General features: G+C 40.3%; 1 protein-coding gene across 1 annotated transcript in view; it reads left to right on the top strand.

Moving 5' to 3' along the window:
- The window catches only part of LAMA1 (laminin subunit alpha 1), a 156032-nt gene that overhangs the window by 106285 nt on the left and 24981 nt on the right, over positions 1 to 24766 (top strand). Inside the window, exons 34-47 of the mRNA XM_038393112.2 lie at positions 5401 to 5499; positions 6307 to 6418; positions 6590 to 6752; positions 10696 to 10906; positions 11150 to 11266; positions 11351 to 11514; positions 12673 to 12811; positions 13865 to 13958; positions 14500 to 14616; positions 19789 to 19971; positions 20302 to 20456; positions 22268 to 22411; positions 23854 to 23987; positions 24297 to 24447. Coding sequence (XP_038249040.1) covers positions 5401 to 5499; positions 6307 to 6418; positions 6590 to 6752; positions 10696 to 10906; positions 11150 to 11266; positions 11351 to 11514; positions 12673 to 12811; positions 13865 to 13958; positions 14500 to 14616; positions 19789 to 19971; positions 20302 to 20456; positions 22268 to 22411; positions 23854 to 23987; positions 24297 to 24447 — 1983 coding nt within the window. The remainder of the gene's footprint in view (positions 1 to 5400; positions 5500 to 6306; positions 6419 to 6589; positions 6753 to 10695; positions 10907 to 11149; positions 11267 to 11350; positions 11515 to 12672; positions 12812 to 13864; positions 13959 to 14499; positions 14617 to 19788; positions 19972 to 20301; positions 20457 to 22267; positions 22412 to 23853; positions 23988 to 24296; positions 24448 to 24766) is intronic.

Below are 24766 nucleotides of genomic sequence, written 5' to 3'. Positions count from 1 at the left end.
CCATGTTTCACCTTTATATTTTTAGCCAGATCCTCAGCTGAAGTCTATGGAGCTACATTGATTTACTCCAGCTGAAGACAGGCCATTTATTTTCAGTAGAACAGGGATAACCTTGAGGGACCTGTACACTACAGGAAAGTAGAAAATCGAGTCATGAACTGGTTTCTCCGTTGGTCCCATTGCTGAAGGTAGTGAGGGATCTGGCAGTGAGTTGTTTCTTCCCTAATGAGCTCTGCTGCTGAAGAGGGTAATATGACCTGCTTGTCTATTACAGAGCTTGCATGGGACACATTGGCTGCTTGCTTTGTTTATGCTTGCCTGTCACTAATAGGTGCTTTCCTCCGTGACTTATACCAGGAAACAAATACAAGATAGAATTTTTTAGAATGTGAAAAGATTTCAGTCCCAGAACTGCATGTTGTTTGGGCTTCCCTTACTCCTCCCCACCATTGAACTGAATATACCGGGGCTGGCAAACTTTTTGGCCTGAGGGCCGCATCGGGTTTCGGAAATAGTATGGAGGGCTGGTTAGAGGAGGCTGTGCCTCCCCAAACTGCCAGGCCCCTGCCCCCCTGGGACTCCTGCCCCATCCACCCCCCTCCCGCTCCCTGTCCCCATATCTCCCCCAGAACCTCTGCCCCTGACTGCCCCCCCACCCCATCCAACTCCTCCTCTCCTTCTTGACTGCCCCCCTGAGACCCCTGCCCCATCCAACCACCCCTTCTCCCTGTCTCTTGACTTCCCCCTGCCGCCCCATCCCATCTCCCTCTACTTCCTGACTGCCCATCCCCCCGGGACCCCTGCCTTCATTCAAGCCCCCTGTTCCTCACCCTCTGACTGCCCTGACACCTATCCACACCCCACCCCCCCTGAACTTCTTTGCCCTCTATCCAACCTCACCACTCCCTGCCCCCTTACCGCGCTGCCTGGCGCACCAGTGGCTGGTGGTGCTACTGCCGCACCGCCTGGCTGGAGCCAGCCACGCACCGCGCAGCACAGAGCAGCGGGTCAGGCCAGGCTCTGCAGCTGCGCTGCCCCAGGAGCTCACAGCCCCACTGCCCAGAGCATTGTGCCGGTGGTGCAGTGAGCTGAGGCTGCAGGGGGAGGGATACCAGCAGGGGAGGGGCCGGGGGCTAGCCTCCTGGGCCAGGAGCTCAGGGACCGGGTAGGAAGGTTCTGCGGGCTTGATGTGGCCTGTGGGTCGTAGTTTGCCCACCTCTGGAATATACTATCGAACAATTGCTTTATTAAGCTGGTAGGAGATTGGATTGGAAGCAGATGACTAGACATGCAGGTAAGTTTAAGACAGGTTGTTTCATGAGTGCATTATGTAAACATGGGCTTTGGTGTCCCATCTCTGTTACATTATTCTAACTCAGCAACCTTCTTGTTTTCTTTTACTATTTTTACTATTTTCTTTTACTATTACTAGAAATAATATTACCATAATGCCTCGGAGCTCTAGTTGTGGACCAGTAATCCATTGTGCTAAGTGCTGTGCAAACACAGAACAAAAGACAATCTCTGCCCCACAGAATTTACAATCAAATTTTTCCTTAAAAACAATTGCCCTGTTTGTGGTGGAGGTCTGTAGTTCTCAAAGTCTGGCTGCAGAGATGCTGCCAACAAGCTGTCATGGTAGCCTAAGTTCCTTCTAAGCTGTGTGGTCATGCAGCAAGCTATCAAGAGCTGTGCAGGCAGGGAGAGGTGCCACTCCTCCGGCCCAGCCCAGCCCAGCCCAGCCCAGATCTGCCAGAGCTGCCACAGCCAGGGAGAGGCGCCCCTCCCCTGACCCGATCCAGCCCAGGCCCACTGGACCTGCTGCGGCTAGGGAGAGGTGCTTCTCACCCAGCCCAGAGTTTCTGGGGTGAGAGAAGGCTGGGGGAGTCCTCTTTCCCCGCTGCAGCCCCGGGGCAGCCTGCAACTCAAACCTCTCATCCCTGGCCCCACCCCAGAACCCGCACCCCCAGCCAAAGCCCTCACCTCCCTGCACCCCAATCCTCTGCCCTAGCCCTGAGCCCCTTCCTGCGCTCCAATCCCCTCATCCCTGGTTCCATCCCAGAGCCCGTACCCCCCAGCCAGAGCCCACACCTCTCCACTTCCCCAGCCTTGAGCCCCCTCCCACACACCGAACCTCTTGGCCCCACCCCCGCCACACATCACCTCCATATTGGTGCACATAACAAAATTCATTCTGCATGTGGACATAAAAAATTAGAGGGAACACTGATGGTAGCTGGTGCAAAGAATTTTGGGGAACATTTAGGAACAACAATTGTTGCTACACATGACTGAACAGAAACAGATATGCTCTTCTAGAATGGAGGGGTTGGGCTGGGTGGGAAGAAATTTAGTAGCTGAAAAAAAGCACTACAGGACTGACTCTTTGGTGAATTTCTACCATTGCCCTGTCACTGTTCTGATGTCCCTTGCCTTTGGTCTGGCACTTTTTTTGTGTGTGCAAACTTAACCAATGCCTAAATGTTTGAGGCTAAATTTTCTCCATGGATCCCTGAAATGTGTGTTAACAGTAAAGAGTTTGAGGCATGAACAGCCTAATCCTCATTAAGTAGAAGCTCAACTGCTCCATCTTAACTCACTTATATTGTATTTCCAACTGTGATACTCCATGTATTCATGTGATTGGTGCATCACAGCTTTGTGAATTCAGTTAAAATATTGTAGGGGCACATTGAAAACTAGGTTCATGTAGCCCTGTTTTTGTCCCTGCACAAAGCCAGTATAAAAGGCATGCAGATTGCTGGAACAGAATCTTCCATGCTTCACGGCTGCTAAAATAAGAGTGTGTAGTGAAAAGTGCCTACTCAGTAATAACTGTAGTAAGACAAATTCTAAAGTATAAGTAAAACCACATTTTTCTTTGTATTCTGTCAGATCCTGACAAATGCATGATAAAGTGAGACTTCTAGTGCTGATGCATGCTGCAAATTAAAATGAAATTGAGTTAGAAGAAGAATATTTTCTTTTATAAATGATATCCAGATTGAACACTTAAGGATGTAATTTAATATTTTTATGTGTATGATATTAGAGGATCACCTTGATTGAATTACAGCTTTATGCTTGGTCAGAGATCATCTTATCCTTCATTTTAATCATGTTGCCATTTTTTTATGTACCAACTATATAGAAATATTGTACTATTTGAATACTTGTGTAATAATAGAATTAGCTTTTACTTTGTAATTGTTTCTGTATTCTTGGCGGAAAATCATCTCTTTTGGCATATACTTTTAAAAACCTATAATATTGTTGGCATTTTACTGCTAAAACGAAAACAGATTTTTTGTGACAATAACATCAGCTTTATTTCCCCTTCAGTGCATATATTTTGGCATTTAAGTCAAATTATCTAAACCAGCTGTCACTGCACTGATAACTGAGATGCTCAAGGAATGCCAAAAAAATTGTAAGAATCCTCTATGGAATTTTGGACTCCGGGATAGTTGTCAGGGTTATGGCTATAGTACAGATAGTCCTGTTCATGTTGTGCCATAATAATTCCTAACCATTGCTTCTAAAGAAATTATTTGGTAACTTTAGAGAATAAAATGGTGGTAACTGCTTACCTTCCCTTTCAGTGATGTCAGACATACCTGTTTCTTTCTCTTTCTGGCTAACCTAAAAATTGCACCCCTTCTGAGATAAACAAAAGTAAATCCAGCCGAAAACAAAATTTTAAAAATATCCAGTCTCTTTCACTGGGTCACAAGGTCTGTCAGTCTTGTCTCCTCTCCATTGTATTGCATCAAAGCCCCTTGTTGGTCCCTTAGAGTCAAAGAGAGGGACCTCTTCCATCCTCCCTCTTCCATATATGTCAGTCTTGGGACTCTCAACAATGAAGAAGGCATCAGACCAGACCACTAGCTCTGCTGCTTCTCTTCTTTCAATGCTAAACTTACTCTGCTCTGCCATAGTCCTTAGTTTCTCCTCTCAGGATGTGGATATCTCTGTCTCTCTAGCTAAAATATCACTCCTGTCCCAGTCGGGGTGAAAGTAATTTAAAGGACTTACCGGTACGCCGGAGTCCTGAGCAGGGGGCATGGCCTCAACTGGAAGAGGCGTGGCCTCAACTTGAAGGGGGGGGCTTTTAAATACCTTGGCCCTTTAAATCAATTTTAAAGGCCCCGGGGCTCTGGCTGTGCTAGCAGCGGCTAGGAGTCGCGGGCCCTTTAAATAACCCCGAGCTACCAGTTACAGTGTGACTGGGAGCCGCGGGGCTTAGGGGTGATTTAAATCACTGCCGGAGCTCTGCTGCCGCTACCCCAGGGCTCCGGCAGCAGGGCTTGGGAGGCAATTTGAAGGGCCCGGGTCTCCAGCTGCTGCAGGGAGCTCTGGGCCCTTTAAATCACCGGCCTGGGGAAGCCGGTCTGGTCCGGCACAGTGTACTGGCTCTTGCCGGGACGCCATACCGGACCGTACCAGCTTACTTTCACCTCTGGTCGCAGTTGACTTACCTAATCACCAAGCTGGCTGTTTTTAGGCTTCTTCTTGAGCTCTTTCACCATCTTCTTCAAAAGCTACTGCCAGGATTTCCAAGGGCCTTGCCCTGGAGAAACCCAGAGGTACTGCTTCCAGCCCTCTCCCAGTGAGTAAGTGTCTGTCTGTCTGCTTCGCAAGAATCAGAGCAGGTCTTGGTCTTTCCCTAGCCTTTCCCTGTTCTGAGGGAAGGGACACTTATGTCCCCTGATATGTCTTTCCAACATTCCTTGCTATAACTGGAACTGCTCCCATCAGTTTTGGGAACTATATATTTGAAACCAGGAACTGGACCATACTGGCCATATGCTAACTTAAAGAGATATTGAGGTGTTGACTCTCACACCTGTCTAGCAATCCACCCAAGCGTGTATACCTTTTATATCTTACATCTCTTAATACCTTTTGAGAAGCAATATTTTGTGACACTCTTGTTTGTACTAAATATGAAGGGACAAGGTGGATGTGAGGTAACATCTTTTATTGGATCAACTTATTGGATCAACTAATGAAAGAGACAAGCTTTCGAGCTACAAAGACCTCTTCTTCAGGTCATTTTGTATACATTTACAGTAATTCTAGATATGCAGAGTAGGTTAGCAAACTATACATAGAGAAGTGCCTGTCCTGGAATTCCAGCACTGGTGAACATCCTCGGACTTGGCTGGATCCAGAGAACTGGCCCTTAATTTTAAAAATGGCCTACCTTTGTGCACCAGCAATACTTCTGAGCTTAGTTTATGTTGCAGCAGGTTCAGGTGTTTAATCGTAAAGATAACCTAAATTGTGCACATAGTTATTTGCATCCACAATTTTCTGTGCACAAAAATGGTGGTGGCCTCATGAAAGCTGGACTAAAAAACCCCCAGACCTTAAATGTCAATCCATTACTCTTTTTAGGGGTCTTTATTGTCTAGAGAGGATCCAATCTATTCATTGGAGATGGCAAAAGAAGGTCTTGTGAATATATCAGGAGGCACAGATCAACTGCACAAAGAGGCAAGTACCCTGCACGTTCATTCCTAGCCAAACACAGTGATCTTTCAGAACTCCTTATGGAAAAGTTTTATAGAATGTAACAGAGCTGAAGCAACAGGATTCTATAGAAAGGTAATAGAGTTGTATAGAAGTTACTCTAAAAACTATTAAAAATTAATAAAGGATACAATAGGTTTTTGTGCTATTCTGTAGCAGAGATATAATGTTCTCTTAAATTCTACAGAATGGTTAAAAATCCTATAGAAGGGTTATAGTTTTTCTGTTAGAAGACTTTTCAATAAGGTGCTCTTTTTATATAATGATCCTTCAGTGGTTTGTATTATAAGAAATGGAAATATTTTCTTTTCATTGGTTTTGACCCAGAAGGCTTATTTAACCTTTTGTCATTGTTGGACACTTTCCAAGAAGTCTTACACTTCAATTTTGCTGTAGTATTTTGTTACAAAATGATTTCAGTGTAAATTGAACAAACTTTAAATAAATGGGCAAATCCTAAAGTCTGTATTAAGTCTTTACGCAGGCAAAATTCCCAGTGAAGTAAGACGATTTACTTGAGTAAGATTTTGTCTCCTAAAGAATAAAAATGTGAATAAAAATATCCTTCAGTGGACATATCTGATATCATTTGTTGACCACATATACCCTCCTAAATCTCTAATTTAATTCAACAGCTGCAGTGGTGACCATATTGTTATAATTACCAGAGATGCCATGTCTTGAAAGTAGTTTTCTTAAGATAGCATTGATGTCAAAGGGAAAAATGTTTAATGTTTATCATAAACGTTCATTTATTTATTTTTATGCTAGTTTACTAGAATATTGGAGAGAGGTTGGCAGCTCAACAATGCAACTCAAAGAACCATGAATGAGAGTCGACATTTGACTGTATTTATTGACACCATGTATACAACCATCAAAGGTAATGTGTCTGATTGTAAGCTATGGCCACTTACATTATTGAAATAAAAATGTATTCACTCTGTAAATCTGTGAGAACTGTTTGCAAAGAGAGGGTGTTTATGCTGTTTGTGTAAGGGATTCATCTTATTTTGTCTCAGTGAGTTGACTGAATTGTTTCCTTCCCACTTAGTACTTGCTGAAGTGGCCACATCTCTAAATGAGACGCTGGCTCTGGATTTCCAGTTGTCAAACAGTACATCTCAGAGTCTGCAGGAAGATATCTCCACCATGCTGGAAGCAATGCGCAGAAGACATTTCATGCATCAGGATCAAAATGTCACCACAGTACTAAAGTAAACCTACTGTCTTATTGATATTTCTCTATTCATGGACAATCTATCATTCATGTAGGGATCTATGAGAGGAAAAAATGGTCCAGTGTCTCCTTAGTATCGGCAAAATTTTATGAAGCTCTGTCATGAGGGGAAGTGGAAACTGAAATGCCTGGAGTTGGCCATAGTTTAAATGGAGTCTCAATGCACGGTTGGGACCTGATCCAAAGACTCCCATTGATTTCAATGAGCTCCAGATTAGGGTCTTGATTCACCTACTATGGAATTGTGTTACAGGGAAAGCGTCTATTTGCTTTTGAGATAGATTTACTATCTCTGACCAAAGTTCTGCTCCCTCTTCCATAGCTCTTTAGGGTCCCAGATGCAGCATGACAGGTGGTGTTCTGCTGCACTGGAGGGTGCATGATCAAATTTCTGAAACACATGTAAGGATTCCATAATCTCTAAGCACCATCATGCCCAGTTCCACAGGGGTTCTTCCCACATTCAAGCACAGCAGGATTCTGAGCACAGCCCCGGACAGGGACAAGTTTATATGCCATCGTGCAGCTCCACAGCTCACTGCCCCCCAGTGGGATTACAGCAGAAACAGGGGTTACGGTAGCCTGAGGGCTGTAGTAATTTGTGTGTGTGTGTGTATGTAGGGACATTTCTTCTCCCAGTCCTCCAGTCAACCCCCTGTTGCAAGCCCAGTTGGGGAAGGAAATAGTCTTTTGCTGGTATGGATGCACATGTGGCATACGTTTTGCAGGTGAAACCTCAGCATTTATTTTGAGCATTCAGCTTTTATTCTAAGTCATAACTTTGATTTCACATTGCTTTCTCCTTATTTGTTTCTTCTTGAAGACAGTTTTAGATTCTTTATTGCCAGAATTGGGAAATCTAACCACCAAATTTTTCAGAATTTGGGAGTGGTTTTCAAAAATGCCCTTTATTACTTTCTCTGTTCCTATTGATGTCAATAAGAATTGATCCTTGACTTTAATGGGTACAGAAGTAGACCAGTTTGAAGTGCTTTTGAATATCCCACCCTTTATTTTAAAATATTTTGGATTGGGAAGAATGTTTGTCTATACTTGTCAGGGCTTGTCTAAATGGAGAGTTAGTGCCCTGCAAGCTAGGGTGTAAATATACAGTGCACTAGCATGTTGTGCATGAACTGTCTGTGTGGACCCTGCTACTGCCCATTAGAAGTTCCCTAGTGGACTTGGACCTACTTCTGTGTCATATTTCCATTGAATAGTTATATTTTCATATGTTAATGTGAATGTAAGAACAAAAGAACGGCCATACTTGGTCAGACCAAAGGTCCATCTAGCCCAGTATCCTGTCTTCCGACAGTGGCCAATGCCAGGTGCCCCAGAGGGAATGAACAGAACAGGCAATCATCAAGTGATCCATCCCCTGTTGCCCATTCCCAGCTTCTGGCAAACGAAGGCTAGAAAAACCATCTCTATACATCCTGGCCAATAACGATTGATGGACCTATCTTCCATGAATTTATCTAGTTCTTTTTTTAATCCTGTTATGGTCTTGGCTTTCACAACATCCTCTGGCAAAGAGTTTCACAGACTGACTGTGTGTTGTATGAAAAAATACTTTCTTTTGTTTGTTTTGAACCTGCTGCCTATTAATTTCTTGTGGTGACTTCTTGTTCTTGTGTTTTTATAGACCTCAGTCATATCACTCCTTCATTGTCTCTTTTTCAAGCTGAAAAGTCCCAGTCTTATTAATCTCGCCACATACGGAATCCATTTTATACCCCTAATCATTTTTTGTTGCCATTTTCTAAACCTTTTCCAATTCCAATATATATGTATATTTTGAGATGGGGCGACCACATCTGTACGCAGTAAGCAAGATGTGGGCGTACCATGGATTTATATATGTAATCCCCAAATATAGTGTTGCTCACTTGTCTCTCATGCTTGATCCTGTCTATTAATTTCTGTAAGAGCCAGATGGCCATGACAATGGACTACAAATAAAACCTGGTTATAGTTATAATGAATTAGGACTTGGAATAGCTTCCTGGCCTTATGAAAGTGTCTGAGAACACACCATTACATAACAAAATATTTCTGACTTTTACAGCAGTTTGGGCTGTTAAACCAAGGCATTTGTAAGTTAACTTTTTCAATTGTAGGCTTTCAGTAGAACTTTCTGAAAGTTCTCTGATAAGTGTGCTTTCACACACTGAAGAAGAGAGTTAATAGGATTTATGCTAGCAGCATGAGAGTTTGCTTTGCAGAATTTATAATGCTCTAGAGCTACAAATTCAAAGCTAATTTAAATAAGCAGTTTGACAATGCGTTTGTCAGGCAGCAGATAGTTACCCCATGGCACTTGGTAAATTTTGTTTATGATGATACACCATTAAACAATATCTAACTTAAGCCTCTCTAAGGGCTTGTCTACATTACCTGCTGGATCAATGGGCAGTGATCGATCCAGCGGGGGTAGTCTAGACGTGATAAATCAACCACCAAGTGCTCTCCCGTCGACTCTGGTACTCCACCAGGGCAAGAGGCGCAAGCGGAGTTGACAAAAGAGCATCAGCAGTCGACTTACTGCAATGAAGACACCATGATAAGTAGATCTAACTACTTGGACAGCTACGTTATTCACATAGCTGAAGTTGCGTAAATTAGATCGATTTCCCCTCCCGCTTTTCTCCAGTGTAGACCAGGCCTCAATTTACTACATAAGACAAAATTCCTCAACTACAGTATAACCTTTTAACAATACACTCAAGTGTTGGGGGAATACTGCCTTGTAAAATACTGCATTGTAGCTTCATTCTACCAGTTCCTGTATTTTGTTATAATTTGAAACAATGGTTTTTGAGGGTATGGGCCGTGGATCAGTAGTATGAAAATATAAATGCGTATCCATATCTAGTATTAGTAGGAAAGAGTCAGTGTATTTCATCATTTGTTTGTGATAACACTGTAAACCAGGCTTGGTTTGCTATAATTGGACATGTACAAACAGTTGAAAGCAGATTAAAGGATAAAACTGTGAATCAGAATTATTTGTGTAAGTATCATAGCAGGGACTACACTGTGCATCTTACACAGGAATTGCCATTCAGGATCACACCAATTTAGGTTCAGTATCCTCTCTTTGATAATGGGCAGTATCAAATGCTTCTGGGTAAAGTACAAAAATCCTGGTAATGGATTATCATGGAATAATTGGAAGCAGTTAGCAGTTGGTTAATTCACTGGGTCTGGGCTGTAGTTCCAAAATCACACCTATCACCATTTTTTGAAGATGGGTACAATACTTACTTCCCGCCAGTGAGATAGCTGACTTTCATAAGAGATTGCATTTTTTTATTATTATTATTTTTATTTTTTTAGCAGTTCAGCCACTTTATTTTTAAATTCCTTCTGAACCCTGGGATGTATCCATTCTGTCACAGTGATTTGTTGCTGCTCAGATTATCTATATATTCCAGTGCCGCCTCCTACACCATGGCATGTTGATCCTAGATTAAAAATGTTTAAACTGCAAATGTCTGAGGTAGGACATGGAACCTTTCCAGATGCATGAAATCCATGCAGGCTTTCAAATCAGAGGTATCCCAAATGGAGCTTTTGAACCAAATGCAGTCCAAAGGGTCCTCAAAAGTGGCTTACTGTACTCATTTCCCCGTAACTACAGGGCAAGGACGAAGCTGATAAGCCACAAGGTTGTATTGTTTGCAAACGCAAACCAGTAATTTCTCGTCTTCTATCAGTGGTGAGACAAGTATAATAAATATTATGGTTGTAAGTATTGTTGATGAAAAAAATTGGTATAAAGTTATATGCAAGTTAGTTGCAATTGTTAGTGTCGCAGAGTTTGGGTAATCCTGTTTTCAGTTCTTCCTTCCTTAAGAAAATACACCTAAATTTCTCTTCCTACATTTATTTACTGTTTGCTCTCTCTTTATCAGCACTGCAGAGAGGTTGCTGTTACGGGTTCAGAAAGAGTATCTCAAACCCCAGCAGAAACTTGTAGAACTAAAAAAATCTGCAAGCCTTCTCTTAACAAACCACAACATCAGACTACAAGAAGCCCAGGACCTGGTGAATGAGGCTTGTACTAACACCAATGAAACCAATCGTCTGCTTTTTCTTATCTACAGCAACCTGGCAGAACTAAATGTAAGACTGGAGATTCCGCATTGTTGCATAATAAGTATCAGATACATAACATGTTTTAAATACCTCACTTTTCACACTGAAATGAATCCATAGACTTTTACAAATATTAATATTTGTAATATTCAAGTACATCAAATAGAAACCATGCAATGTGTTCAAAATGGGAAGGGTTAAGTAGTAGATGAGTTCATCTGCACCAGCTGACGTTACAGAGTACCATAAAACAATTGATTTATGCTACAGGATAAAAAGCTAAACATACAAGAAAACAAGGACCTTTCCATCATGCTAATTAAAGAAGGGAAAGTGTTGATGGATGTTGCTGCTGCCCTTGCCACAGATGTAAAGAACTCTACGTCAGTAAGTTACTAAATTGTCTAACATTCATTTGATATAGTGAATTGCATTTGATTAATTGATAAAGGAAATAATTTCAATGTTTAGAATCTAGAGATCCATCGAGATGGACTGGTCCTCTGGAATGCCAAACTAAGGCATCATGTAGATGACCTGGTCATGCAGATGTCCATGAGGGGAGCACTTGATCTAGTCTACAGAGCAGAGGATCATGCAGCTGAATTTCAGAAACTTGCAGAAGTGCTAGACAGGTGAGCGCACCAAGATATATGAACTCAATAGATGCTTCATCTAATTTACTGCCAGATTTCATTTAAATAGATAATAGGTTAGTCCACTAAGGGAGCAGGTCATTTTTTTCATTTAAAATTGCAATAAATTTAATTACTTTTACTTTTCATGAAGTGAATGGTATTTTTATTAATGATGCAGAATAGGTTGATTTAGTCTTGCAATTCACATGAATGATCATTTGTAAAATGATTAGTTTTTAAGTTAATAAATGTTCAGTGAATACCATGTGACCTAGCTTCTTTATATATCGGTCAGTGGTAAAAAATGCTCAAACATTTAAGAAAGAAAAATATTTTTATCATGAAAAGGTTATGTCCATTATATAAATACTTCTTTGTCAACATATTCAAGAACTCCATTAAAAAACTATGATTGTTGTTAGGCTTCCATCTCATATCATCATAATCCTCAGAAATGGGCAGGTTACACTTTCAAGATTACATACAGAAGCACTTTTAAAAACTTACTTATATTCTCAGAGCTCATCCAATATCAACACCAAGAGTTATTAGCTGGAAAGACATTCTGATTATTGATATGAAAATAAAGACACCAGATATCCCCATTTTCTTCTAAGGTTCTCACTGCCCTACCTTTTAAAACTAGCACATAAGTTTTTAAAATGAAGCCAGATCACAAAGCACAAGTGTATTGTAAGCCTGAAAGCAGAGAATTGTGCTTGTAGCTATACTTGTACAACTCTGTTGGCTTCAGTGTGCTGCACAACTGTAAGCAGGGAGAATATGACCCAGAATATCTTTCAGTTCTAACCTGAAAGCTATGTTGCTGTACACTGAATCTGTAATCCACTCTTTCTGTTTTGTTTTTGTTTAGTGTGTGTGATTTGCTTTTTTTTAATGGAAACTAGTACCTTTGATCATAAGGTTTTAAAAATGCAAAAGACACTAAAGACAAAGAGTAAAAAACAAACAAACCCTGAAGTAGACCAGAACTTCAGCCAGAAAAAATCAAGTGAAACACGTTGTGTAATGTGCTCATCTCTCAAAATGCCTTATGTATTCTGAAAACATGTACACGTGATAACTCAAAACCTGGAAACATGCTGCCTGGTTAAGACACTTGCGTAAAGGATGGATAATATTTTTCTACTGCAGTGGTCTCTCAAATGTAAGAAATGTATCTCTGAATGCAACAAATGATGTCCATGCCCACTCCAGCATTACAAGTCTGATTGAAAGAACAGAAAATCTGGCAGATGATGCTTCTAGAGTTATAACTAACCCCTTGGAATCAGTAAGTATCCATGTTGGGATTTTAAGTTACCTTCTGCTTCTGATTCTTTTTTGAATACCTGCTTATATGCTGCTACCTCCCTGCAACCATTGAAATCTGTTTCCTTGTCTGACACTTCTGAAGCAGCCAGTCTCACCAACTCTCACACACCCTACCCTGAGTCATCACCATGGATGCCACCCTCAGCCTTTCCCTCTGTACTCTTCCCACTCCTCTTCCACTTTAGAAAAGTGCTTTACTGGATATTCTTTCCCTCCCTGTATCCATCATCAGTCATTACTCTAACTCATCTTCCTGCCTGACACCTGACTCTCTTCCTCTTATCACAGCTTCCTACTCTTATCTTTTGATTACTTCAGCTTCAGGGCTCTGATGTCTGAATCGCCGATCTCCTCCCCTCTTCTCCTTGCATGACCTTCATTTCTGGATCCCCACTCACTCCCACTAACTTCACTAAACTCTGCTCCTGGTCCAATCTCTCAATATCAGAATTCTTTCTCTCTCTCTCTCTCTCTCTCTCTCTCTTCAAACACCAGCTTATTTAATTCAAAATCACCCACTAGTCCCATACCTCCTTGCCTTTCTCAGATTTGCAGCCCTCAAATACCCATTACTTCTCTACTTTGGTCAGTCCTTCCCTCAGCCCTTTTTTTTTCTTACCTCCACTGATGCATTTGTTGATTTCCTCTGGTTCACCTTCTTGTCCAACCCTGATCCCTTTGCCCAGCTCTGCCATCTCAAAGTTTATTCCACATTTAGAAAAAGCAGAGCACATTGTGAGCACTACTGGAAACAAGTAAATAATGTTCATCATGCTGACGTTCACCATAATACCTGATTCTTTTTGTATTATTATTATGACATAAATTGTTGCCTTCTGTAGTCAGTTTGTGAAATTGGATTTTCTATTCACTCTTAGACAAATAATATATTTTAAAAAGCAATAGAACATAAAGTAAATGAGTCATTTTCTCCATTCTCTGAGAATACTTAGAATTTCTTTCAGTTGAACCTATTCTTTTCATATATAGTAAATGTTGTTTGGTTTTTCAGCCAGAGGAATCTCTTGATTCTCTTGGGAAAGAAGCTTTACAGCTTAGTTCTAAATTTCTAAATGAAACAAAAAATCTGAAGAGGAAAAATGAAGGTCAGTTTCATAAATGTACAATTTTAATGGCATTTGATAGAATTATTCCTGCACTGTTAACAAAGTTATAATTTTTTTAAATGAACGTAAGTTAAAGTTAAACATTTTATATAGTCAGGTATAAACAGTAAAAGAGTAAAACAATGTATCACGGATACATTTAGTTATTGTTCTATTGTGCTGGCAAATGAAGAAAGTAATTTTCCTTTTCGATTATTTAAAGTCAACCTTCTCTTCCCTACATCTCTTCTCCCACCAAAACTGACTGAACTGACCAAGAAGGACAGTTCTGAGTGAATCCTCACGGACTTGTGATAGAGTAACTGAGGATGTGATCAACATGCAGTGTGAAGCATATACCATACTCATATTGCACTTCTATGCATTTTCTGAAATACCTGTTCTGTTTAAGAAAACAAAAAAGCTCCCTTGGATCAATTATTGAATTTATTAAATATTTTTAAAATTTAGGGTTAGTCTGTACTGTATGGTCCTAACATTCGTATGTGCATAGAACAATCACAGCTATTTATTCCAACAGGCCTTGAGTCTAGACTGAATAGATTGAAAAAAAAAGTGGAAAAGATTCAGGAGAGTGCTCATAAAATTACTAACCAGCTTAATGATTCACGGCTGGCACTGCGAGCATTGCCTAATGGTAAGTAAAATTTATCTTGACATACATGTCCTCATTTCAACGCCATGTGATACAAACACAACATAATCCTTCCTGAAGTCCGATAGAGCAGCCTAGCAATAAATCAGACTGGAGGCTGATTTAGCCTCTTGCCTTAACAGGAATTTGAATGAGATGTTTTCCATTTATTTAATTAACATGGAAAACAATGAAACTGCATTGTGATGTAAAGATTATAGTCTGATTCTCCTCTCACACAGGTGTAAATAAGGAGTAACTCTGAAGGCAACAGAACTATATTGGTGCAAAACTATACTGTGTCAAAAAGAGAATTGGGTCTTAAAATTCTTAATCAGCTTTAAATGGAAAAAACTGTACTGGAGATTAATTTTTTTGCTTTTCCACAACAACAGTCTGTTTTAAAAATCAGCTGCACTGCACTATCTATCTTAACTGTTAAATCTAAATGTTTTTGACAATGTAAACGTTGGACTCATTTAACTTTAAAGGTCCCTTGCTCTCTTACTTTCCATGTTGTTCAAAAGCCATTCAAGAATTATGTTTTTTTTAAAAATGGTCACTATTTTAAACTATGAACGACCCCAAAGTTCATAGACGCTAACAGGTAGAATTGAAAATGAAATAAAATAAAATAAAATATGATACTTCTCCTAATGTTTCTTCAGTTATGGGAATTATCTGTAAGGCTTCCAGAGCTGGTGCCAGATTCGCACTGTTTGTCAAGATTTAGAGCACTATTTTTTCTCTCAGGCTTTAAAACATCCTATTTCACAATACGGGATCTTAAATTGCATTGAAATGCAACACTAATGAAAATAAAAAGAGATGTTTAAATGGTAGGGTTAGGTTACTAACTGACACAAGAACAAAAGAGTGGCCACACTGCGTCAAACCAGTGGTCCATCTTGCCCAGTATCCTGTCTTCTGAGAGTTGCTAGTGCCACCTGCTTCAGAGGGAATGAACAGAACAATTTCAAGTGATCCGTCCCCTGTAATCCTATTCCATCTTCCGGCAGTCCACGGTTTAGGGACACCCAGAGCATAGGGTTGCATCCCTGACTATGGCTAATAGGTCCATTAATGGACCTATCTTCCATTAAGTTATCCAGTTCTTCTTTGAACCCAGTTATACTTTTGGCCTTCACAAAATCTCTTTTCTAAGCTGAAGAGTCCCAGTCTTTTTAATCTCTCCTCATATGGAAACTGTACCCCTAATCATTTTTTTTTTGCCATTCTCCATACCTTTTCCAGTTCTAATGTATATATTTTGAGAGGGTTGACCAGAACTGTATGCAGTATTCAAGGTATAGTAATACCATGGATTTATATAATGGAATTACGATATTTTCTGTCGTTTTATATGTCCCTTTCCTAATGGTTCCTAACATTCTGTTAGCTTTTTGACTGCTGCTGTATAATGAACTGATATTTTCAGAGAACTATCCAAAATGATTCCAAGATCCCTTCCTTGATTGGTAACAGCTTATTTAGACCCCATCATTTTATATTTATAGCTGGGATTATGCTTTCCAATGTGCATTACTTTGCACTTGTCAACACCAAATTTCATCTGCTATTTTGTTGCCCAGTCACCCAGTTGAGTGAGATCCCTTTGTAACTCTTCATGGTCAGCTTTGGATTTAACTATCCTCATTGTTCATCCCCTTTTCCAGATCATTTATAAATATGTTGAACAGCCCAGGTCCAAGTACAGATCTTTGGGGGAACCCTGCTATTTCCCTCTCTACATTGTGAAAATAAACGGTCTTCGCCTACTCTTTGTTTCCTATCTTTTAACCAACTATTCATCTATCAGAGGACTTTTCCTCTTATCCCAAACTGCTTACTTTGCTTAAGAGCCTTTGGTGTGGGACCTTGTCAAAAGTTTTCTGAAAATTCAAGTACATTGTATCAACTGGATTATCCTTGTCCACATATTTGTTGACTCCCTCAAAGAATTCTAATAGATTGGTGAGGCATGATTTCCCTTTGCAAAAGCCATGTTGACTCTTCCCCAACATATCGTGTTCTTCTATGTGTGTGATAGTTCTGTTCTTTACTATAGTTTCTACCAATTTGCCTGGTATTTAAATTAGTCTTACTGGCCTGTAACTGCCATGACTTTTAAAAATAGGTGTTACAATTAGCTATCCTCTACTCATCTGGTACAGAAGCTGATTTAAGCAATAGGTTACATACCGCAGTTTAGTTCTGCAATTTCATATTTTAGTTCCTTAGAACTCTTGGGTGAATACCATCTGGTCATGGAGACTTATTATTGTTTAATTTATCAATTTGTTCCAAAACCTCCTCAACTGACACCTCAATCTGGAACAGTTTTTCAGATTTGTCACTTAAAAAGAATGGCTCAGGTGTGGGAGTCTCCATCACATCCACTGCAATGAAGACCAATGCAAAGAATTCATTTAGCTTCTCCACAATGACCTTTTCTTCTTTGAATGCTCCTTTAGCACCTTGATGGTCCAGTGGCCCGATTTGATTGTTTAGCAGGCTTCCTGCTTCTGATGTACTTAAAATATGTTTTGGTGTTAGTTTTTGTGTCTTTTGCTAGTTGTTCCTCAAGTTCTTTTTTGGCCTGCCTAATTATATTTTTTACACTTGACTTGCCAGAGTTTATGCTCCTTTCTATTTTTTCAGTAGGATTTTACTTCCGGTTTTTAAAGGATGCCTTTTTGCCTTTAACCACCTGTTTTATTCCGCTGCTTAGCGATGGCGGCATTTTTTTGGTCCTCTTACTGGTTTTTGTTTTTGTTTTTAATTTGAGGTATACATTTAGTTTATTCTTTTTAAATTTATAGTTAATTCTTTTATTTTGGGGGGAAATACCTAAAGCAAGAAATTCAAAAGGGGCTTCATTTCTGGCCTGAGATAATCTTCCTTAACTCATAATCATAAGATCGTTTGAATGTAGCTCTACTATTGAATTTCCTTGGGTTCTTTCTCTCTTAATCAGCCAGAGACTAACCCTGGAAATTCCACTGCATAGAGAGAATCCCTGCTACAGGCATGGAGGTGACACAGCTGCCTATTATGCCAGCTTCCCCCCAGCCCTGGCATGAAGGGGAAAAAGGCATGCTGGAGATGGATGGTGAAGCTGGGCTCCACTCTGTCTGATTTGCCATTGGTGTAAGTTACACCAGTCAGTAGCAGAAGTTAAGAGTAGGGTTTCTCCAGGGCTTGATGGCCTAGGATGAGAGATCCGGAAGTGTTTCTCTGTAGCTGCATCCGTCCACTAATTCTGAACACAGCAGAGATGTAATGGAGAATCAAGCTGTCTTAAAAGCAATGAACGTGGGGTTCTGATCTGAACAGTTATCATCTAGATCAAACCTTTGAAAAGCTGGTGCTTGGATCCTACATAATAGAGAGAGAACCTTGTGACGGGTTCCCACCTGGGTGCCACCTGGAACTGAGGTACCACTGAGCTCTCTGACCCACCAGCCTGGGCTCCCTCTCATGCTGTGTTGCTGTGACAAGCTGCAGAGCCGCCCCCGGTCCTACACCTCCACCAGCATTCACACAGGTAGAAACACACACAGCTGCAGTTACATCCTGGCTCTCTGATCAGCCACTGCATGAACCAACAATAGAGAGGCTACAGTCAAAATAACCACCAGCTTCCCAGCCTAGGACCCCAAAGGTCTACTGTCCTGCCCTTGTCCAAACACCAAATCAGTATGAATTTATTATCCAGTTCATCTCCCCCCTCAATGTGGAGAGGAAATGCAATAGCCACTTGAACTAAGATTCCTAAGCACTTCACTTAAAATTTATTGGTTTAGAATAAAACATAAAATAGATTTTAAGTGATTATAACTGATAGCAAACAGATCAAAGCAGATTACCTAGTAAATAAACAAAAATGCAAATTAACTTTAACATACTAGAGAAAGATAGGATTTGTATTAATAATCTCTCACCCTGACTAATGGTCAACAAGCAGGCTGCCAATTCTCAAAGTATTAGCTGCACTTGTTTTACAGCTTGGAATCCCCAGGTTTTTCGTACACAGGCTAGAAATCCCTTTAGCCTAGGTCCAGCACTTCCCAAAGTTCAGTCTTTGTTCCTCAGGTGTTTCCAGGAATCTTTGTGTGTGGGGAGTGAAGAACCATAGATAATGTCACTCCCTGCTTTATATAGCTTTAGTATATTTTGTTGGAACCCTTTGTCCCAAACTCAGTTTGTAGAAAAACACTGACATCCCAAGATGGAGTCGAGAGTCACGTGGCCTGGTCACATGCCCTTGCATATCTTGCTGAGTCATAGCAGCCATTACTTACAGGCTGTCTGGAATGTTCACAGGAAGGTTAAGTTCTTCCAGGGTGCATTGTCTTTGCTGAGGGGCCATCAGCACTGTCTGGCTTCTTCATTGTTGTACCAGAAAGGCTAGTTGTGGATGTCACCCAGAGTAAGCACATTTGAAATACAGATACATGGTCAATATTCCTTTAGATACAAAAATGATATATGCATACAAACAGGATAACCATATTCAGCAAATCAGAACTTTTCCAATGATACCTCACATGACCTGTCTTGTACAAAATGCATTATAATTATGCCATAATAATCTCATATAATAATATCCCCATGAATAATATGGGGTGCAGTGTCACAAATGTCTTTTTTTTTTTAAAGTGTCGTACGGACAGAATCAAGTCTACCATTTATTAGTTCTGTGCTGGTTGAAATGTTGAAGAAAAAAATAATTGAAAAATCTAAATAAGAAAATATTGACCATCTCTAACCATTTGACTTGAGCTCTCTTAATGCCCTGAGAGTCATTGCATATCATGAATCTGGCCCTATGCTTATTTATGTGTTTTGTTTTAAATTGTTCATTCTAAAGGATTATATTTTACATATAAGGGCTCAGCCAGGAAATAACTTTTTTCAGCCAATTTATAAATCTTTGAAAATGTAACTTCTGCCATCAATTACAATCTTTATAACGCTTTGAACTTGTTACTATAACACTACAGACTAGAATGCCAAGAATGATTCCTTTTTGTCAAGCCTGAAATACTTGTTATGAACCTGGCCCTGCTGTCTCTACTTACGTGACTCTGTGAAACCTCTAAGAAAAATGACTTTTTTTTTCAAATGATAATTGGGATATATAAATAATCCTTAAATGTAAATATGTTCCAGATACCAGTGACACATTTTTTGAAGCAAAAGAGCTGGCTGTGTCTGCTAACACAAGTGCTGTTGCTGGTTTAAGTCACATTGTGGATTTCAATCAAAAGCTGCTCAACACTTCTTCTGAATTGTCCAAGGTTAATGAGATGTTGAGGAAAACCAATGAACTTATAATGGACTCCTCAAAAGCTGGTAAGTTAGCTGCTTCATTGCACAGTAGAAATGTCATTGCATGTAGAAATTATGCTAATATTAAAACTTAATTAGTATTAAAATAAAGATAGTGTGATGGACTGAAAGTTTCTGCCTGATTAAATAAAAATGCACTAGCTGTAGATTTCCTTCTTAAACAGCATACATAGAAATCACATAAGCTTTTTATACATGTATATTTTTTCTCTCAGATATTTAAAGCTACTGAAATAAATGACTCCAAATATCCCATTTTGGCCAGTGCATTCCAGGAATGAATAATGAATTTCCCTCTCAATCTGTCTGAATGTCTCATTCTTATTTTGGCAGCAGCCTCAGCTGAAAGACAAGTTAAAGAAGTGGAAGCACAAGCCAATCTTTTATTTGACAGACTTAAACCTCTGAAAATGTTGGAAGAGAACCTGAGCAGAAATCTGTCTGAAATTAAAGAGCTCATCAGTCAAGCCCGCAAACAGGCAGCATCTGTAAGTACATCTTTCCCAAAATTTCTAGCTTCAAGTTCATTGGTTTCCCTGTGCCTCCTCAACAAAAAAATATTTTAAAGGCAAAAAGCCTTATACTCCTTCTTTAACCCACCCATCCTGTTGTTCTTTGGTGTAACAGAAGTTATTGGTGTTATCAATATCATATATACTGCAATATTGAGGCATTTGGTGTGAATTCGGACTTTGAGCTATGATCTCTTTGCCTTCTGGTTTGTCAGAGCACTGAGTTTTTGAGGTTTTATTTCCCTGTTCTTTTTTTCCCCATTGCCTCTTATTTTTAAGGAAGTATTTCCAGGGCATCTCCAGGCCTTTGGAAGGGAGTTGGTGTGAGAGGCTGGAATGGATTTATCAGTGATATAAAGGATTATGATGAGATTCCTTGAATGAATCATAATGCAAGCATCGATTTTTGTCAATAAGATTGTCACACATATCTAACCAAATCCACATACTTAAACCCTTCCTTTTTTTTTTTTTTTTTTTTTTTGTTAGAAGCTGCTGCCCATACAAAATAGCTGCATTTCAAATTAATACATTGGTCATTTTGAAACTTTGATCCACTTAAAAGTAACAGAAGCAATTAAACCACATTATGAACTATAACTTGTTATCATGAGAACACAAAGAGAGTTTTTGAAACCAGTAACATTTCCCCATACATTTGATTTAAGCCTGGGCATATCATTTTAAGGCAGAGGGAAATTTAGATTTAAAAGACAAAAATTATCCAGGCTTTTGGTGCTTTCAATAAAACCCAGCATACACATGAATGCTTCTTTTTCACAATCTACTGATCATGGAAAGTTAATGAGTCTGGTATAGAACAATGGAAGTAGTATTTCCTGGTGTATCATAGGCTACAGAGGTTTCTAAGGGAAAAAGGTATAACTCTTATGAGTAAAATCCTTTCTTTCAGTTTTAAAGACTCATATTATTCCCTTGTAATCTTTATTTTTGTGAGAATTTGGTGAAGATAAGGCTTTTCTATCATTGCAACTTATTTCTAGAGGTAATATTGAATTGAGCATTGAAGATGAGCTGCCCTGTTCTCTTGCACCTCAATCTGATTTCGCTTTTACTAGAAATAGAGATGGGCTAGAGATCATGCAAACTCTCATATATGTGAGTCAACAGAACTACTAAAGTTACCAGAGTGCACAAAAGTTTGCAGCAATGCGCCCAATATTTGTAACAATGATAATCTGAGTCAGAAATCTGCCATATAAGTGCTTCTTTATTAAATTAAACTTTTAAATGGCTCCTAAACAGATTTTCTAGAGAATTACTTAATTTTTTGCTAGTAATTTGAAATTCTGTGATTGCTATTTCTTTCAGATGCTTTGACTATTTGATTTTTAGCTACCTTGTTTTTGACTCATTGTAAACCCAAAGGTTTGTTGTCTTTTTGTTTTTGTTACCCTGAGACCTTTCACATTTTCTCAAGACTTCCAGTCTTTTTTGTTATTAATATAGTGTTTTTCCTCATATGCGTCCTCAAGCTCAAGGTTTATTATTGGATGATGAATTTCTGGCTCTAAATCCCATGATTAGACCAGTAGTTTCTGAGACACCTCTTTCTCCCCTATTCTATATAGTCTAAACCACTACTCTTTTTCAACTCATATCCAACCAGTCAATAGTTGTGTGTGTTTGTACCTAATTCTACTGCCAAATATTTAGAATCATATGAAGTTGTCTCAAAATGTGGCTTGAATTTAGCTAGACAAAGGCTAAATCTGTATTCCAGGGCTAAGTGCTGTGTACATGGAGTGTACCATTTTTTTTTCCAGATTAAAGTTGCAATCTCAGCAGATAGAGACTGTATTCGTGCCTACTCACCGCAAATTTCTTCCACTAACTACAACATCTTAACATTAAATGTGAAAACAGCTGAACCTGACAACCTCCTCTTCTACCTGGGTAGCAGTGGCAATGTAAGTTCAGTGTTGTGGAGATTCACTAAAAGTGTTGTGGAGATTCACTAAAAGTATACTCTGAATATATAATATATTTGACTTCCATTCTTATTTATAGCAAGTAGCCAGACTAGGGACTGGGCAGATGTATATGGGAGAAGGAGGGAAATGATCCCCTGCCCGAGACCATGGTAGGGCTGATGTAATCCCCAGAGATCCTTACATGCCACCTACCTCATCCTTCAGGAAAGAGGATAAGAGCAGAAGATCCAGCAAGCTTGCCTTTTCCCCTCACTCTGCACCACGCACCCACATAGTGCACTGGTTTTGCTGCCAGGGTCATCCCCTGCTCTTCCAGAAGAATCAAGATTTGGCTCTGTTGGTCATATCCTGAGGTCCTTGCTCAATGTATGGGATAATACTCATACAAGATAAAAGTGATCTTGTGCACATTATCTTGCATGGAATCCATAAGGTGGACTCACCATTTGTCAGGGTGCTTGATCTGGTATCAGGCAGGGCTCCCATGACAGCACGGTGGCAAGTTCCCCACCATCCCAGTAGATGCATGGTTTGCATAGCTCCAGTGCTTCATGTTCCTGTTATTTCTGCATTGACCTTTTGAGGTCATTCCAGGTGCAAGAGAGGGGAGAAGGTGAAGGGGGGAGGGCAGCCCAGATGTGGGGATGGGTGGCGGCACACAGCCCAGAACCCCCACTGGTGCGAGGGGGGGGGGGGCTGGCAGGCTCCCTACCTCGATCCGTGCCTCCCCCAACTCCCAGCAGCAACAGAGTTTGGGTCTGGGAGGGGGTAGGGGGTTGGGACATGGGACAGGATCTGGACAGTGCTTACCTGGGGGGCTCCCCAGAAGCAGCGACATCGTCCTCGCTCAGCTCATGACGGAGATGTGGCCAGGCAGCTCTGCATGCTGCCTCTGCCCAGAGCGCTGGCTTCACAGCTCCCATTGGCTAGGAACAGCAGCCAATGGGAGCTGCGGGGGCAGTGTCTGCAGGTGGAGGCAACACGCAGAGCTGCTACCTGGCCATGCCTCCACCTAGGAGCTGAGTAAGGGGGATGTCGCTGCTTCTGGGGAGCCCCCCAGGTAATAGCCACTCAGAGCTCACCTCACTCATCCCATGCCCCTACCCCCCGCTCCCTCCACACCCAAACTCTGCTGCTGGGGTGTAGAGACTGCCCAAGACTGCCCCAGCAGCAGCTGGTGCGGTGAGTCAGGCACACTGACCACTGCAAAGTCACGGAATCCGTGACCTCTGTGACAAACTTGTAGTCTTAGGCATGATTTGGCTCATCGTAAAAATCCATGAAGGTAGGATATAAAGGAAAAGTTTTAGAAACAGATATGAGATTTTATAATCATCCAGCTGGAAAGAAATTTATTAAACAAAACAAAATGACACACCCTATGTTAATGCATTTAAGCAAGAATCATCATTTTCCAGAGTGACTTCATGGCAGTAGAGATGCTACGTGGTAAGGTGGCCTTCCTTTGGGATGTGGGCTCAGGAGCAACAAGACTGGAATATCCAAATTTTCAAATTGACAACAACAAATGGCACAGAATACATATAACCAGGTAACAGAGGTTTAATTCATTCATTATTTATTTGTATTGCCATAGCACCTAGGAGTCCTCTTGATAGACTAGGACACCATTAATGTGAGTAACATAAATATTTTATTCTGTAAACTGGATTAAAATGAAAGTTCAATTTCTGCTAGTAATTCAAATGAATTTTTACCTAATGTGGAAGTGTGGTTCAGTGCAGCGTAGAAGAGTAACGGCGACTTAGTTACCCAGTGCAAGAGATAGTTCAGCAGTAAGCAGGGACCATGCACGGAAACTTCTGAAAGCGTTTAATCCATTTGTATTTGTTATTGTCAGGTTTGGGAAAACTGGTACATTGAGCATAGAAGACACGAGCTCTAATCAGAAGTCCTTAAGTAAAACTGCAACTGCTCCTGGGACAGCTACTGTACTGGATGTAAACAAATCAACACTAATATTTGTTGGAGGACTTGGAGGGCAAATCAAGGTGAAAATCTGAAAATGCTATACTATAAAAAGTTTATATCGTGCTAGAAATACTTTTTCAATTAGAAATAATTGCTCCAATTGGATACTCCAAAGAAATAATTGACCAAGAAATGTCAGGCATGCTGCACAAAAAGCAAGAGTGCAAAATGGTATCCAGAGCTATCATCTCATTATAAAAATCCCCTGGAAACTGTGATTAAAATGGTAATTCTGAAGTGCTGAGTATGAGTGCATAGGAGGTGTTAATTCATACTAAGTAGTTTCCTTTCTCCTCTGTTTCTCCTGATTTCCTATCCTCCATGACTTGTTATAATTTG

Source organism: Dermochelys coriacea, chromosome 2 (assembly GCF_009764565.3).
Source record: "Dermochelys coriacea isolate rDerCor1 chromosome 2, rDerCor1.pri.v4, whole genome shotgun sequence".
Lineage (NCBI taxonomy): Eukaryota > Metazoa > Chordata > Testudines > Dermochelyidae > Dermochelys > Dermochelys coriacea.
The sequence above is the reverse complement of the archived record's forward strand: the minus strand, read 5'-3'. Positions and strand labels throughout refer to the sequence as shown.